This window comes from Lissotriton vulgaris, chromosome 10 (assembly GCF_964263255.1).
Source record: "Lissotriton vulgaris chromosome 10, aLisVul1.2, whole genome shotgun sequence".
Classification (NCBI taxonomy): domain Eukaryota; kingdom Metazoa; phylum Chordata; class Amphibia; order Caudata; family Salamandridae; genus Lissotriton; species Lissotriton vulgaris.
In genome coordinates, this window is record NC_141698.1 from 286652968 (window position 1) to 286670779 (window position 17812).

Consider the following 17812-nt stretch of genomic DNA (forward strand, 5'->3'; position numbering starts at 1 on the left):
CAAGGGCCCGAACGGGGCCCCTGTCTATAGATTCACTCAGGACCTCCGAGAATTGAACAAAATAGTCTTGCCATCTTTCCCAGTGGTCCCAAACCCAGCGACAATATTATCTAATATACCTGTGTGGGCTACGACTTTCACTGTGATGGATCTTAGCTCTGCCTTCTTCACCATCCCCTTGCACCCTGACAGCCAACACTTCTTCTCCTTCAGTTTCCGACAAAAAAGATTTTGTTGGACACGGCTGGTTCAGGGCTATACAGAGTCACCATCCATTTTCACACATGCCTTAAAAACAGATTTAGACTCCCTGGTACTAAAGGAGGGGTCCACACTTATCCAGTATATTGACGACTTGCTATTGGCCTCACCTTCAAAGGAGGCTTGTGTAAAGGACACCATCGCTGTCCTACGCCACTTAGCATTAAAGGGATACAAAGTCTCCCCAAAGAAGTTACAGTTTTGCCTCACCTCTGTGAAATACTTAGGCCATGAGTTAACAGAAGGAACAAGAAAACTGTTGCCAGACAGAATCTCGACAATAACCCATTTTCCCAGACCCCGCACTCAGAAGGAAGTTAGAGCTTTCTTAGGAGTTGCAGGATACTGTCGCCATTGGATACCAAACTTCTCTCTCATTGCAAAACCCCTGCAGGCACTGACACACAAAGGCATACCTGACACTGTGCCCTGGTCACAAGAATGCGAGGCAGTCTTCAATGCGCTAAAAAGAGAATTAGAAGAAGCACCAGCATTAGGCATACCAGACTATGGGAAAGACTTTCATTTGTTTTGCCACGAAAAGGGGGGGTGCTCAACGGGGGTCTTGGCTCAGAAACATGGAGCTTTCTACCGCCCCGTGGCATACTATTCTGCCACACTAGACCCAGTGGCTGCAGGGCTCCCACCGTGTCTGAAAGCAGTAGCTGCTGCAGCACTCGCCGTGGAACAGTCAGACAACTTAGTGCTAGGACACACACTAGTGCTACATGTGCCCCACGCCGTGGACACACTTCTGACATCCACTAAGACACAGCACCTCACAAATGCACGCCTCACCAGGTATGAGTTGGTACTCCTGACACCACACATTATCATCAAGAGGTGTACCACTTTGAACCCTGCATGCTTGCTACCCACGCAGCATGAGCTGGAGGATTTTGAGTCAGATGATTCCTTTCATGATTGCGCATTGGCCATAGACAGGCATACTAAGATACGACCAGACCTTAAAGACACACCGCTCCCAGATGCTCAAGGAGATCTATTTGTAGATGGGTCATGTTTAAGGGATGACACAGGAGTACTACAAGCATCCTATGCGGTGGGCACAGCAACTAAATTGTTGGAAGGAGGGAGACTGACAGCAGCAAAAAGTGCACAAGCAGCTGAACTTGTGGCACTTACCAGAGCATGTGCATGGGCTGAAGGGAAGAAAGTAAATCTATACACGGACAGTCAGTACGCCTTTGGGGTGGTCCACGATTTTGGCCAGTTATGGGCAATGAGGGGGGTTCCTTACATCAGCAGGCCAGCAAATACAGCATGCACAATTGATTTGTGACCTCCTCCAAGCACTGCTACTACCTTGCAAGGTGGCCATAATAAAATGTGCTGCCCACACTTCATCAAAAGACCCCATCTCCAGAGGCAATGCTTTCATTGACCAAGAAGCAAAGAGAATAGCGCTTACAGGCTGCGAGCGAGCTATGGTACAACTAGTAGGCAACAAGACAGACACAGAAGAGGGGAAGGGTTCACTGCATTTTGATCCAATACGTATTCAGAGGGAGGCCGCTGACAATGAAAGAGAGGAGTGGAAGCAACAGGGATGCAAACAAACTGAAGAGGGGCTATGGGTAGGACCTAATGGCAGGATATGCTTGCCTTCAACCATGCTCCCTTCAATGAGTAGGTTGTTCCATGGACCCTCACACGTGGGGCGGGATGGTATGGTCAGGTTATTCTCCCAGTGTTGGTACAACACGAAATTCCGCCAGACAGCAGAAAGGCTGTGCAAGCAGTGTGCTGTCTGTGCGCAATACAACACTGGAAAAGGTATCCAAACTGCGCCTGGCCACTTCCCACCCCCCCATGGACCATTTGAAAGCCTTCAGCTTGATTTTATAGACATGCCCCCCACCCAGTCATATAGATTCGTTTTGGTAATCGTTTGTATGTTTAGCAAATGGATAGAGGCCTATCCCACCAAACACTGTGATGCCCAGAGCGTGGCAAAGTGTCTACTTAAAGAACTATTGCCCAGATTTGGGGTACCTTCCGTCCTGGCATCCGATAATGGGCCTGCATTCATTTCCAACGTCATAAAGGGACTGTGCAAGGGATTGGCCATAAAACAAAGGCTACACTGCGCCTATCACCCGGCGGCGGCAGGGGCTGTCGAGCGCAGAAATGGAATTCTGAAAAATAAAATTGCAAAGATCTGTGCGTCAACTGACCTTTCGTGGGTAGACGCGCTGCCTCTAGCAGTTCTAGCAATGATATGTACACCAGACAGAATAACAAAGTTAAGCCCCCATGAGATTATATTTGGCCGACCCATGCAAATACCAGGGCATATGTCAACAGCCCCCCTGTCAGTAATGGACGACTTATTGCTATGTTACTGTAACGAGTTAACACATGTCTTACGTTACCTCCACTGCCAGGTGCTGACGTCCCTTCCAGATGCAGTGACACCGCCAGCCCATGACCTAAGGGCTGGTGACTGGATTTGGATCAAGGCCCACACACGGAGGAATTGCTTGCAGCCGAGGTGGAAGGGGCCAAGGCAGGTCATCCTCACGACGGCCACAGCTGTGAAGTGTGAAGGCGTAGCTTCGTGGATTCATGCATCACACACGAATAAAGTAACGGACGGAGAGAGGACGCAACCGATTCAGGTAGCAGCCGCCGAGCCCAGCAAGGGATACCACCTTCGCTCCCACAGCAAACAGAAACATGAACAATCCAGTTAATCATCAATGGACTACTGGCTAAATGCAATGCTCCTGACAAATAGACTTCGATCTGTGTCAATACAAGCCTGCGGCCAACGGTCCAGGATAGAATTAACCATTTTATGCCAAGGAAAAAACATAACTGCAAATCTGACCCTGCTGGTACCGAGGCCACTATTGCTCAGTGAGCTAATACATTTGATTTTCAATGACATTTCCTTTCCGGCGGGCCAAGAGCAAATTCCTGAGCAAGAGTTAACAAACCTACGTTTTGACATTCTCAATAGTTCTATTTTTGCGATACAGAGTTCTGGTTCTAGCATTATTCAAAACCTTGAACACCATCCATTGTGCCGCTTTTGCAACAGAAATCACTGGTCCTAGACCTGTTCGAGACATTGAAAACTGAGAGAAGAGCAGTGGGTAAATGCTTGACTCTAAGGGCCAGCCAGCATAGCGCCAAGTGGACCAAGAATACATTTAGGGCCTATTCACAAGACCGAGTGGACCAAGAATAAATTTAGAGCCTATTCACAAGACCGAGTGCACCAAGAATAAATTCAGGGCCTATTCACAAGAAGATTGCATAGCATAGGAAAGGGAAAGATTTGTACAGAGTCATGCAGTCCACTGAGAGACATACATGTAATTGGAGAGCAGTGATTCTTGCAAAATTGTTACCAGTTCCAGCGGTTATAGTGACAGCAATTATAATAACATATTCTAATGAGCTTGAAATACCACACCTCAATGGAAGGGTGGGGGATGGTAGTGATGGAACTGAGCCAACGAAAACACCAAGAGACTATGAACAAAATATAACAACGAACAGTACTGGTGTGGGGGTGGATGTGAATAAAGGGGACAAAGAAGGATTGTGGGATACCTACGAAGGGAACCAATATGTGGAAATGTTGAAACTATATGTGACAATTTTGAATATATCTGACTGCTATGTTTGCACACACCTGCCCACAGACACCACACATAGTTTAAAGTACAACGTCCTGCCATTATCCAAATATGTAGGCTGTGTCCTATTGCGAGACATGTTACAAAGTCAACACGGCATGTTTGCGTCAGTATCGATAGGTACACCCTCATCTGAAATACTGACTGTTGATCCCAGCGGCAGCAATGGCTATAGCTATAGCAGAAGGACAACAGACCCCCCTCCCAGACCTAAGAGGATCCCTTGTATGAATATGCAGCCAACTAAGGGAGACTTAGAGATGCTAAAGGGATTTGACAGGGCGTCCAGAAACAAGGAATGGAAGGGCAGGGCAGGCTGGGATGACATAGAAACAGGCCACTTGAAAATACCAAGGTTCAGGGTAGGGGAAGTTCCAGCCCCCTCCTGCATCCTCAAGGAAGAAGTAGTAACACCCAAGAGAGTGCCGGTTCTTCCAAAGGGGGCTACCAGAACATGCACCCTTTCAGAACTGCTGTCCAAAGACAAATGGAAGGAGTGCATCTCATTTGGATGTACCTTCGAGGACATCGCTCAAGGAGAGCAGGGCCTATTTGATTGCGAGGACAGGATAAACAAAATAAAAGGCATACCACCCATAAAGGCAGTTCCCCAGATTTACATGGGAATGAGCAGCTGTAACCACACAGCCAGACTAACTCGAGTTAGGAGTCGTGACGAGCCGTCACCAGGTCTGGTAGGTTACAAAGGCCTTTTCTTTGTTTGTGGTCCATGGGCATACTTCTACCTGCCCCCAGGATGGTATGGAAGTTGCTATTTAGCATCCATCATCCCAAGAAAGACCCACTTCACAAAATTAGTGCCAGCAGAAAAATCAAAGATGACACTGGTAAGGGCCAAGAGAACGGCCGCTTGGGTAGACCACGTGTTAACAGGTGTTGGGGAAATGGTTCCAATACTAGGCAATGTCTATACTTCAGAACGGATACACCAGTTGTCCAGGATGATTGAAGATCTAGCGGACTCTACCACTGATGCCTTAGGAAATATAACAGAAGAGCTCACCTCCATGAGGGCGGTCGTAATTCAAAACCGGATTGCTCTCGATATGATTCTGGCCAAGGAGGGAGGAGTCTGTTCCGTCCTCCACGAGGCATCTTCCCCAGCATCTTCCCTGGCTCAGAGCCAATGCTGTGTATTTATTCCGGATAACAGTGGGAATATAATAAAAGCCATTAAAAAAATTAAAGATATAAGAGATGAGGCCCACGGGATACACACAGGTAGTCTATGGGAAGATGTGATGAAGTGGTTCACAGGCTGGGGCTCATGGATACTTGAGGCAGTTATAATAGTGGTAGCAGCTCTTTTGACACTGTGCCTTCTGATAAGAATATGCCCATCTTGTTGTGCAGCAATTTTTAGGTCCTGCGCCAACTGCATATTCAGGAGAGGTGGTTCACAACACCACACTCACAAGGATGAGGATGAGGATGAGGAACAGGAGATGATAAAGATGAATGACTTCTGATTAACATATGATTTAGTATCAGATTTGGGGATGACGAAGCAGACATTTATATGATACCAAATACATATGTTTTCAGGCCTATAGTCTTCTTTGAACTACTAAAGAAAGACACCAGCAGAAATCCACAGAATGGTCGCACGCTCCATTCTATGTGTCAAGCCAGTCTCAGTCAGCTGCAACGTGCAGAGCAAACGCAAGGCTTCCGAGAAATGACATGCCAGCTTTCAGCTTTTAGCTTGCTATTGCCAAACCTCATATCTCCAGTAAAAGACGTCGACATGACCTGCCCTAGCTGGTCAAATACGTGCAAAACCCACGTACACTAGAAACGCAGATTTCACCTTTATGGAAAAACCCAATTCTGCTCTTGTAGATGACACGTGAGTAATGTAGGCACACTTCGAGCCTTAAAAGGGTATCACACCATATGTGCACTTCACTGATTGGTCTAGCAGGTCATAGCCTGATCCAGATTACGTATGCTATGATGCCCATCCTGCGGGGGCTTATACCTATAAAATGTCTCTGCACTGTCATACCAATTGGGCACTCAGTGAGCTTTGCTGAGGTCTCCGTGCGCACGTATTTGATATTGTGATTACTTTCTAATTGGGTTCCCAATAAATCTTGCATACTCAAACATGCTGAGAGCGAATTGTTTATTTTACTGTTGTCATTGATCTTTTATTCTTGCAGTTAAACATTGCGCTTCGACAAAAGGGTGGCCTGAAGGTGAGGAAAGGGACAGGCCCCTAAGTTTGAGGAATTGCTACATGATTTAAAATATTGTCAGGAGCAATCACTCATTTATGCAGAGCGGTTACCACCTCCCTCCAGGCATCGAGACATGTGGGATCCCCTGCAAGCGTTCTTATTGAAGTAACCTGAGGCTGGCGGGGTATCTGTTACTTGCCTGGAACCCAATGAACCACATGAGGGAGGGACCGACCTGGGGATAGATACTGTTTTAATTCATAATGTTGAAATCAGTACGATGCAGAGTGATGGGCAAAATTGAAGTTGTAACCAGAAGTTGAGTAATAGCCTATGTAAAAACTGAAGATGAAGCACATGAATGTAATATCAGTCTAATCAGATGCAAGATGCTACTTAAATGGCATAAACCCAATAAAGAAAGTTAAAAAAAGATAGGATAATTTGCGGGACTATCTTGCTATTCTGTCAGAAACAGCAGTATTGGAAATGCACTGCACTTGGTCTGCTGGGGTTAAGTTTTATGATTATATTTTAATGTTTTTTAGAGTATATTTATGTATTAAGGATGTTGAATGAAGCAAACTTGTAGAATGTATTACATGGATGCTGTGTACCTTTGATGGTTATGGAACCAAATAAAGGATTTTGATTGATTGACTTAGTGACTGTGGGACTAAAGGAAGTTTTGATGCAACTACTGCTTTCTTGCTTGTTCCTGCAGTACCCCTTTCCCATTTGTTTTTTGCAGAATGGTCTTTGGTAATGCAAAGCTCCTAAAATTGGTCTTCTACGTATAATTGCTTATTGTTTCCAGTAAGTTGTCTCTTTGTGGTATGAACAGATGTTTGCCATCAAAGGCATTAATTAGGTACTGATGTATCTCTGCGCTCAAGACTGATACCCTGCTCCATGCACGCTTACAGAATAAGATGGTGGTGTTGATTTGAGGACAGGCTTTGTCCCCTGCATCCATGGCACAACATATGCCTGCATTAGTTCTGCCCTCCGCTACAGTATCTTCTCTCTTCCTGTGTCTGGGACAGCTATGTTAAGAAATCTTCAATTTTCTCCCACTGATGCCTTTCTTAGTGGCTGATGGGGCTGTCTACCAATTCATAGCATCTAATCTTTCTCCTGCCACATCAAAGTTTGTTTTACTGGGTGGCAACATTCCCTAGCACACAGCTGAAACACTCTCTCATGCTGTATGGAATATAAGTAGGCCCAGTAAGACGTCCTTTAATATACAGTGGATCCTGGGTGGCAGCCATATACTTTTTCCATCTACCCTAGGTGTGATAGATCACATCCTGACAGGAGACTTAAACTCGTACATGGTACACTTGCTGTATTTAACACTGACCAGAACTGAACAGTCTTCTCTGTATGTGACAGATTTTCTATAAGGAAATTATTTTCTTCTTCAACTGCCATGAAAACTCCATAAGAGTGAGCCGCTCTTTGCCTGATAGTGGTATAATGATTTTTCGTCTGATCAGAGTTCACTACATACAACTCCCAAGCATCAGCACCTCAACTGGTCGGTCTTCCGGTCTATCAATTTCTTCCTCAGAACATAGGTGTTGTTGCATTGATGCTGAAGCTGGTGTTATGCGCAACAGAAGTGGTTTAGTGAATTTTGAATCTGTATGCTCTGTGCTCTTTACTAATGACCCCTGCAAAATAACTACTTTTCTTGGTGACTTTCTGTGGAGCTGTGCATGGGCTAATATGTGGCCTGGGCATCTTGGCCTGTGTAGCTTTGATTGTGCTCCCCTTTTTTGTGTGGAAACCTATTGTCAGGGCAGCTAATTTTGCCTCTGCTCAATAATATAAATATGTCATCAGAATAAGTTGGTGGTTATCATACCCAGGCAAACCAAAACAATAATGTACCATCAGGCTGTGGAACTTACCTTTGCCCCTTTCTTAAGCAGAAACCAGTGAGGAGAGGAAGGAGTCTTGTAAAGGCAAAATATTTATTACCCTAAAAAATTAAAGCAATAAACATGAATTCACAACACGCATTATTTACAGAATAGGTTTCTGAGGTAGGAGTTCTATATTACAAATGGATTAAGTAATGGGCAGGATGATGTATATACATGGGTTATTCATGGAATACAAGAGGACATACCTATTGTGGGATGTGTTCGTAATTAATTAATTAATGGAGTCAAACTGAAGCCTTCTATTTACATAATTTTCATTCTGAAATTCGTTCCCTTGTTTAGGCAGCAGGACAGAGAAAAAGTGAGGGAGAGACATAAACATCCACCTTAACAGGCACATTCTCAATTTGATAGCATTGTTGCCAATGTAGGGGCATTAAATTAGAGTTCCCTATGTGGAGAATCCTCCAGTTGTCTTTAAAACCTGAAGTAGAGTGTATAAGAGAAGGCTGCACAAACGGTGGCAAACAGTGTTTCTTTTCCAATGAAAAGACTAGTATTGAACACCAACTACTGTTTTCCAGTCACCATTTATCTTGCCACAATCTTTCTAGTCAAAGCCTTCTTGGCTCTCATTAGGACAGCTATGTTTGATACAGATTCCAACACTGCCAACACTAGCAATTGAGTTGAGATGGGCAATGATTTCCAGCAGTGTACATACCTGCACATCATAGGCTAAAACGTGTTTATGTCTCTGTGCACTTCGGCTCTGTGATGGCAAATAATGTCTTTGAAGAGGCAAATGTATTTTTCATTTCTATTATTGGAACTGATACGCAATAGTGATATTGAGGAAATGTCCGCAGTTGGCAAGAAAACAAAGAAGAGCTGAGTCCTCCTATGCATAATAGGCATTAGTCACTGGAGAGCACACAAAAACATATACGCACAGAAAAAAGATTCTGTCTTTCTGCAGGGTTCTTGTGCCCATTGTCAGTGTGTCTAGGAAGGCGACAGTCACTAAACATATGACCTATACTGTTACAACATACACTGTTCCCAGTTCAGAGCTCTGCGTCGTGTACAGAATGGTTGGAGAAGGCTCTGCAGTGCTCGTTGTAGATGATGAAACTGGGGGATCTTCAATTTGTGAGGCTTCCTTGGGACGCAACTCGCGAAGAGTCTTATTCATATGCATGCAAACGGGCGGTCTCTCTTCTATGTGAATTCTTTGGTGCGAGCCAAGACTTCTGGGACTGCCAAAGCCTTTCTCGCACTCAGTGCATTTGTATATTCCCTCCTCCGTATGAACAGATTGTTCAGTGGCATCCTCCACGCTGTTCTGTACAGAAGACTCATGACCCACACCAACGGTGACCACAGGAGAATGCACAACTGTAGGATTGTCACAAGAGACAGTTGGGGTAGTGTTAGTTAGTTCTAATCCTTCCGAAACAGTCATGGGAGTGGTGTGTCCAAGAGTTAAACTCCCGCTAAGTGCAACTGGCATAATGTTTCCGACTCCTAAACCTCCATTAACTGCGACAACAGTACCACCACTAAGACCTAAACCAGTACTTATGTGAACAGGTGCAACCTGGGTAACAGCTGTAGGAGTGGAGTGCAAAGGACCCAGATTCTGATTAAAATTAACAGGAGCGGTATTTGCAATTCCTAATCCCCCAGTGACTGCTACAACGGTATCACTGCTGATTCCTAGGCCTCCAGTAATGGGAGCGGCATTCTCAAGAGCCAAACCTCTGTTTAATGTTACCACAGCGGGACTGCCAAATCCCAGGCCTCCCACAGGAGTAGCAGTATGCTGGACTGAATCCATAGACACAGAGGGAGCAGTAAGAAGGATGCTCGAAGTTCCACCAGTAGAGGCCTGTACTACTCCCTGGCCTGCATTAACTGCAATGGGGGTGGGCTGTCTTATGCTGATATTGCCACTCACAGGAACTGTATGTCGAACTGCCGAGCTCACATTGACAGCTACTTGGGGAGCCGATCCAGTGTGAGGCCCAATGTTTACAGTTACAGGGTTAGCTTGTCTCACCCCTGTGCTCTCTCCAACCGAGATGGGAGTTGCAAGCACAAGTCCTGAACCCATGTCAAAGGTAACAGGGAATGAGAGCACGATTCCTTGACTACCATTAACTGTCACAGGGGAAGCTGTGTGCTGAAGCCCAGAATTCCTTCTAATGATAAAGGGAGAAGATGCATGCAAAGAGGCACCACTCTGGTTAATGTTAAAAGGGGGGATTGCAAGTCTGGTTCCTCCGCTTCCATACATAGTTATGGGTACAGGTTGAGTTGTGGTTGACGTCACACATACAGGAATGGAATGGCGCACTAACTGACCCCCAGTAACCATGATGGGGGGAGTGGGTTGTCTAATTAGCTGTCCTTTAGTGACAGTAATAGGTGGAGCTGTGTACCTGATTATCTGACTTCCAGAGACACCAATCGGGGTAGAGGTGTACCTCACTATTTGACTCCCGGTGACAGCAATTGAAGCTGCAGAATGCCGGACTGCTTGACTAGCAGGAACCAAAATGCGAGGACTGGCAAGTGTGACTCCCTGGCTCCCAGTAACCATAATTGGAGTAGTGGCATGTCTTACGTCTTGACTGTTGCCTACCGTGAAAGGTGGAGCTTCCTGAGTCTCAATAGTAGGAATAGCAGGAATTGTTTGGCTTCCATCATGTTCGACGTTAGTGATAAATGGAGTCTCATCCCTTACCCCCTTACTCTCTATGTTAATGATGGTAAGATTATCAATGGGCATCGCTGCAAGTCCCATTTGTACAACCTCAGTCTCAACATCAGAAATAGGTGGAATGACACTACTCGCAACTTCACTCTCAAGACAAGAGGGAGAGGTATTACTAGTGTCCTGACTGTCAGTGTTTGAGATGCCATCATTTATAATAGAAGACGTTAGTTGCCCGGCCCCCTGGCTCTCAATGCTGGTAATCACATTATCAGCAACTGTAGAAGTGGCACATTCCATGGCCTGGTGCTGAATACACGTGGCAGGGGGAGGCGAAAGACTTGCTTCCTTACTCTCTGTTGTGGTAAAGGGAGAAATGGCATACTGAACATCATGGCTGTCAGTAATGGTGATGGGAGCACTGGGACACCGAACATGCTGACTTTCTATACAGGTGGGGTGCCCACTGGGACTCTGGGCACCCTGAATTTCAGTAATGGTAATGGGGGCACTAGGACAACGGACACTTTGACTCTCAGATGAGGTGATGCAGGAACTGGCACAATCAACAACTTGATTATCTGTACAAGTGATCGAGTTACTGAGACACTGGACAGTCTGACTATCAGGACTGCTATGACAAGCAACAACATGACTTTCCTTGTTAGCAATGGACGGGGGGGATGCAGGCCTCATTTCCTGATCCTCAGTGTTGGCAGTGGGAAATGCTGAACTCCTCGCAGTCTGACTCTCAATATCTGTGGAAAAAGGAGTGGGATAGGTTGTAGTCTGTGTCTCGTCGTTGGTTACAGCAATGTCAGCAACTGGAGAAGCAAAATGTTGCACACTATGATCCTCAACATTGGTGATGTGGAGAGAAGCACATTCTAACTCATCATTCTGAATATTAGTTTCTGGACACGTTTCATGCCTCACACTCAGACTCTCTGTATTAATGATAGCCATACTGGTGACAGGCGGAGGGGTTACTTGAGTCAAACCATGATTCTCAATATTGGTAACTGGTGGAGTTCCCGGTCTCACAATTGGACTCTCAATACTTGAGATGGCTGGGGTTTCAGGACTCTCAATACTAGTTAACATTGGGGTTCCTTGACTTACATTTGGACTCTCAGCACTTGTGGCAGGTGGGGTTCCACAAGCCAGACTCTCAGTAAAACTGACTGGCAAGGGTCCATCGCTCCTATCCTGGCCCACTGTGAAATTATCAAGCGGGGTTCCAGGACTCTCACCCTGGTTCTCAGTATAAGTAACTGCCATTGATTCATGTCCTTGGCAGTCCATGTTATCGCCCATTGGATTTTCTAGACTCACGCTGGGACTATCGTTAACATCAACTAGCGGGATTCCTTCATTCATACCCTGACTCTCAATGCTAGTGACCATCAATGTTACAGAACTCACACTCTCAACATTAGTGGCCAGTGAGGTTCCATGACTCATAGCCTCACTCTCAATATGAGTGGGTGGTGGTAATCCATCACTCACACTTTGACTTTCAGTGTTACAGACTGCTTTTGTGCCACCATTGTCACACTCTGTCTCTACGGTAGTGACCGGCTGAGTTCCGTGACTCACACCCTGACTCTCAATATTTGTGATGATAATATTGTCGATGGGAGGAGTAGGAGAACTCACACCCAGACTGCCTTTACTCATAACGGGAGAAGTAACCTGATTCGCTCCCTGGAGCTCAGAATTGTCGATGAGTGGACTAAGTCTTGCACTCTGACTCAGAGTAGTTGGTGTGGATGGGGCGTTCTGGAGCTCCATGGCCGTTACAGGAGGAGAGATACAGCTAAACTCCTGATCCTCAACACTAATGACACTGTCCTTAGCATGGCTCACACTTTGACTCTCGAGGTCTTTGGAGGGGGATGTAGTATGTCTGGCCACTTTATTATCAATCACATTGAGGGGAGGAGACGGGCTGCTTAGCTCTGGGCCATCCCTGATTATGATGGGTGGAGCAGAGTGACTCCCTTCCCGATTCTCCTCAGCGGTAATGGGAGGTGAGGCGCCCTCATCATGGTCATCTTCAATAACTATGGGAGAGGAAACGCTTACAGTTCCTCGAACGTCACCTGTACCAATGGGAGGTCCAGCATCTTTCTCCACTGGTGTATCTTCAATAATAATTGGTGACGCAGGAGGATTAATTGCCTGGCTCTTCCGAGTAATGGAGGGGGATGTTGAATCACTTCCTATTCTACTTCTGCTTGAAGCTGCTGAAACCTCGTTTGATGCTCTGATCCTGTTAACTGACTGGAGATTACTTATTTCTGGACTTTCATCAATAATTATTGGAGATGTAGACCCACTTAAACCTCGGTTCCTATTTGTGGCAGGAGTAATTATATTTGGTGTTTCATCAGGCCTTATCCATTGATTCGGAAGACGGGGAGCAGGGTTTATTTCAGGATCTTCATTTATGACAATTGGTGAGGTGACTCTGCCTAATCCACGACTCAACTGAGTGGCTTGCTTTGAACCCACACCGCTAGAGGCAGCAACAGGTAATGAAGCTGGTCTAGTGCCTACAATCCCACCAACAGCAACTGGTGGTGCGTTCTTAGGACCATGGCTCCCATGATTGGTACCCGTTGTCATCGCCTGTCCAGTTCCCTCTTTTCCATGAACATTGGTTGGAGCACCTGCATATCTAACACCATAACGCCCGCCAGCAGTAATAGGAGTATCCTTTGCTATCTGGCCCGCACCAGATGCCATAGTGCCAGCTACATATCTTACTCCATGATTTGCATTACCTGTGGCCGTGGGAGTTGAATATCTAACCCCTTGACTGCCATTAGCAACTGCCTGAGAAACTGAATACCTATTCCCCTGATTTCCATTAGCAGCTGTAGGTGGATTTGAAAACTTAACAGCCTGATTTCCACTAGAAGCAGCAGACTGAGTTGTAAACCTAACCCCCTGGTTCCCACCAGCAGCAGCGGGGGAACTTGAAAACCTAACCCCCTGGTGCCCGCCAGGGGCACCAGGGGGTACTGAATGTCTAACCCCCTGGTTCCCATTGGCATTCACAGGAGGTGCTGAATACCTAACTCCTTGATTTCCACTTGGAACAGTGATTGGCACTGAATGCCTAAGCCCTGGATTCCCACTAGATGAGGCTGGGGAAGTAGGAAACCGTGCTCCCTGACTTCCACTAGCAGGGGATGTTGAGTGCCTAACTCCCTGATTGCCAGTAGGAGCAGCTGGAGATGTTGAATATCTAACCCCATGGTTGGCAGTAGGAGCAACGGGGGAAGCTGAAAACCGAACCCCCTGATTTCCGCTGCCAGAAGCAGGAGACGAAGGATGTCTAATTGTCTGATTGCTTGCAGTAGGGGGACCAGTACTCTGGCTTCCATTACCTCCAGTAAGCGAAGCTGGGTACCATATCCCCTTGCTTCCACCATTTGGAGGAAAAGGCGTGGAATACTTAGCTGCATGGCTCCAACCAACATGAGGAGGAGCTGTAAATGAATGTCCAGAACTCTCAGTCACAGATGTGGTAGTATGTGACACTCCCTGACTTCCACCAACAGTTGTGGATGCGCAGTAGGTCATTCCACTACCGCCAGCTGAAGACGGGGCTTGTAAATTAGTAAGGCCACTAACAGTTGTTGGAGGGGTTGAACGTGTAACTCCATGACCAGCACTAGAAGAATTGGGATACCCAATACCTTGACTGCCTGAAAAGTTACCAGGGCCTGAATGCCTAACACCTTGATGGCCACCAGAGGCTGGAGATGAGTATCGAGCACCTGGACTCCCACCAACACTTGCAGATGGTGCTGTATATCGGACCCCTGGATTTCCACTTGATGTTGCAGTTGAATAGGGTGGAGGTGGTGCAGGAAACCTAGCACCTGGGCTTCCAAGAACAGTTCCAGCATTTGAATAGGCAGGAGGTGGTGCTGAAAACCGGACACCTTGACTTCCAACAACAGTCGCTGGTGGGGCTGGATACCTTACTCCTGGGCTTCCACTAACCATAGATGGATGAGAGGCATAGGTCACCCCATGCACCCCTGAGGCCAACGGTGTTGAATACATAGCTCCTGTGCCGCCACTGGCAGTAGAAGGATGGCTTACAAATGTAGTCCCATGACTGCCAGTAGCAGGTGGGGAAGAAAACCGAATTCCCTGACCACTGCTGACTGCTGCTGAAGTTGAATATGTACCTCCATGACCCCCAGTAACTGTAGCAGGAGGCGAAAAACGAACTCCGTGGCCAACAGTGACTGGAGGAGTTGAGTATGTGACTCCATGTGGAGCTGAATACCTAAGTCCCTGGCTTCCACCAACAGTAACAGGAGGACTCGCAAATGTAGGTCCATGGATACCGCCAACAGCAATAGGTGATGTGGGATACCTTCCTCCTGGGCTCCCCCCAACATTACCAGGAGAAGCAGTGAAGGCAACCCCATGACCCCCAGGAGCAGAAGTAGGAGGGAGAGGAGGTGGACAATAACGAACTCCATAGCTTCCATTCATAGGGGGGTTTGGATATCGAGGCCCATGACTTGAGGCTGCGGTATGAGGAACTGCATATGTCAACCCATGACTGCCAATAGAAGAAGCTGGATATGCAACTCCGTGGATTCCACCAACTGGGCCAGTGTGGGATGGGTACCGATGTCCTTGGTTGCCACCAACTGAAGACTGGGATGATGTGTGTGTTGGGTCAGAACTACTGTACACAGGAGAAGCTGACTGCCCAATTCCCAGGCTTCCATAGGCAGTAACAGCAGGATTTGGTTGCCGGATTCCAGGACGTCCATACATTGCACCGGGCGACGTTGGTGGTCCAAACTCTTGGCTCCCATATGTGGCAACAGAAACAGGCACATGCCTGTGTCCAGAAGTTCCATCAGTGACTGTGGGCTGAGGTACACAGTTATATCCCGAGATCCCATCAGCAGGAAAGGGGTGATTCATAAATCGGATTTTTTGGTTCCCATCAACGCCGATAGGGACTGGATGATAAGGGCCTTGAGATCCCATTGGAAAACTGGCTCGAGAAAGTCTGCACTGATTGTTACATTTCTGCCCGCACTCCAGACAACGCATAAAATAGTCTCTTTTTTCTTGGGAGGAAGAAATCTCGCTTGGATGCTGCAGACTCCAATTTTCGAGTTGAAGCTTTTCAATGCCAGTTTCATTTTCAACCTCGGCAGCTGGGGGGGAAAAAAATAAATTCATTAAAATAAAGAATAATTTTTACACAACATATAAACCATCAGCACATTAAATTGTTATTTTTAACAACGACTGTAAACAATTATTTCATAATAAATGTTAAAAGAATATTCATGTTAATTGTATCCCAATTAAAAGTCCTATTTAAATATGAGTTATGTAAGCTGGCTACCAATTTCTAGTTCACATATTTTGTTGCCGCACAGAGAAAGATTGTCATTACTACTAGGCAGTTTCCCTAAGGTTTATACATTCTGACGTTTGCAAGAATCGTTTCTAGAGCGGAGTCACAACGGAGTTCCCCTTCTTGCTCAGGTCTGCATGCAAAATTATGTATATACAATGCCTGAAAACGTTCGTGTTTTTATCTACAATACATGAATATAACATGGGCTTTCTGCTGAGCAGAAAAAATCCATCACGCTTAAATCTCTTGAAATTAAATGCATTTCCCTTTGTCCTAGGTGTAGGCCAGAAAGGTTTTGAATACGTACTTCTTGATTACAGGAAAGCAATGCAATTTCAAAGGGGTATTAGAATGCGACTATATGTATTTTAGGCAAAAAGTACTATATGGAGGACACAAGTAGTTACACTATCTATTTTCTATTTGGTATAAATTGACTTATAGTTTATTTAGTTCGCATAAATGTGCGCCAGAGAGAGCAACAACTGAATGCATAACTATGAATACAAATCTTTCAAAAAGGTTAATACAATAATCCAGACAGACAAAGGGTGCGGTGCGCCTACATATCTGAATGTCAAGTAAAACATGGTCATTATAATAATCATCATCGAAAAAACAAACAAACGTGAAACAACAATTGCAATTAATCGTTTCAATGATAAAACGTGATCAAATCAAGCTCGTTTTGTTGTTGGTAAGTACTGGACGAGGAGGGAGGCAGCGATAATTGCTTGTGCCTTTGGGCAGGGAGTAGCTAAGGCAGGAAGATTAGTTGGCTGCTCAGACTGAGATGGTCTACGGGCCTGAGCTCCACGACTAAGGGAGGTAGCCTTGTGGGACACGTGGAGATGTTTCGAGCCTCAAGGAAAGGGGTACCTGGAAAAAGGCAGAGAGGCGACAGCCAGCCGGGATGCAGGTAGTCCGGGGCAATGGTGGTGGGCTACCGCTAGGAGGTCAGAGACTTCACATGCCTGAATCATTCCCAGTCACCGAGGCGGGAGTCCCACGGTAAAATAGAAAAGCAGTGCCATACGTAAATAACAGTAGTAGGCTAAAACAAACCCAAGGCCTAAATCTTAGAAGCCTATCTACATCATTATAATGAAAAGAACCAAAAGTCAGGCCCAACCAATCAGCTACCAGCACCCTCTAGAACCTTCCCAGCAGAGGCAGTTCTCCTCAGATTTTCTTAGCACAAGTGGGAAGGAAGCATAAAGAAGTGACTCGCCGGGGAGGAGGGTGGGTGCATGTGAATCTATGAAAGATACCAATACTGGATAACTGTAGTTACAGGTAAGTAACTTGTTTTCTTATCCAGTATTCGGGTATCTTTCATAGATTCACATGCCTGAATCAAAATAGCAAGCAGTAAGCCAAAAACAGTGTTGTTTGTGGATGGTGGGAGACAAGTGTTCATAAACTCACAAAGCACATCCATAATGGTAGAGAGGTCTGTAACATAACTAAACCTTTAAAAATAAGATGCATATTAAGTAACATTACCGAAATAAGATTATTAAAACAGAGAGATATGCATGTATTCAGGTAATAAATATATAAAAACATGTCACATGAAACTTGGTACCATACAAAAGGGGAAAATACCTGAATCTGACCTTAATGAAAGAGATGGCGTAGAACAG

General features: G+C 45.8%; 1 protein-coding gene across 1 annotated transcript in view; it reads right to left on the minus strand.

Moving 5' to 3' along the window:
- Window positions 1–8099: 8099 nt before the first annotated feature.
- LOC147685141 (uncharacterized) overlaps window positions 8100–17812 on the minus strand; it is a 222552-nt gene continuing 212839 nt past the window's right edge. Inside the window, exon 4 of the mRNA XM_086941062.1 lies at window positions 8100–15957. Within this exon, the coding sequence (XP_086797188.1) occupies window positions 9068–15957 (6890 nt within the window). The 3' untranslated portion in view covers window positions 8100–9067. The remainder of the gene's footprint in view (window positions 15958–17812) is intronic.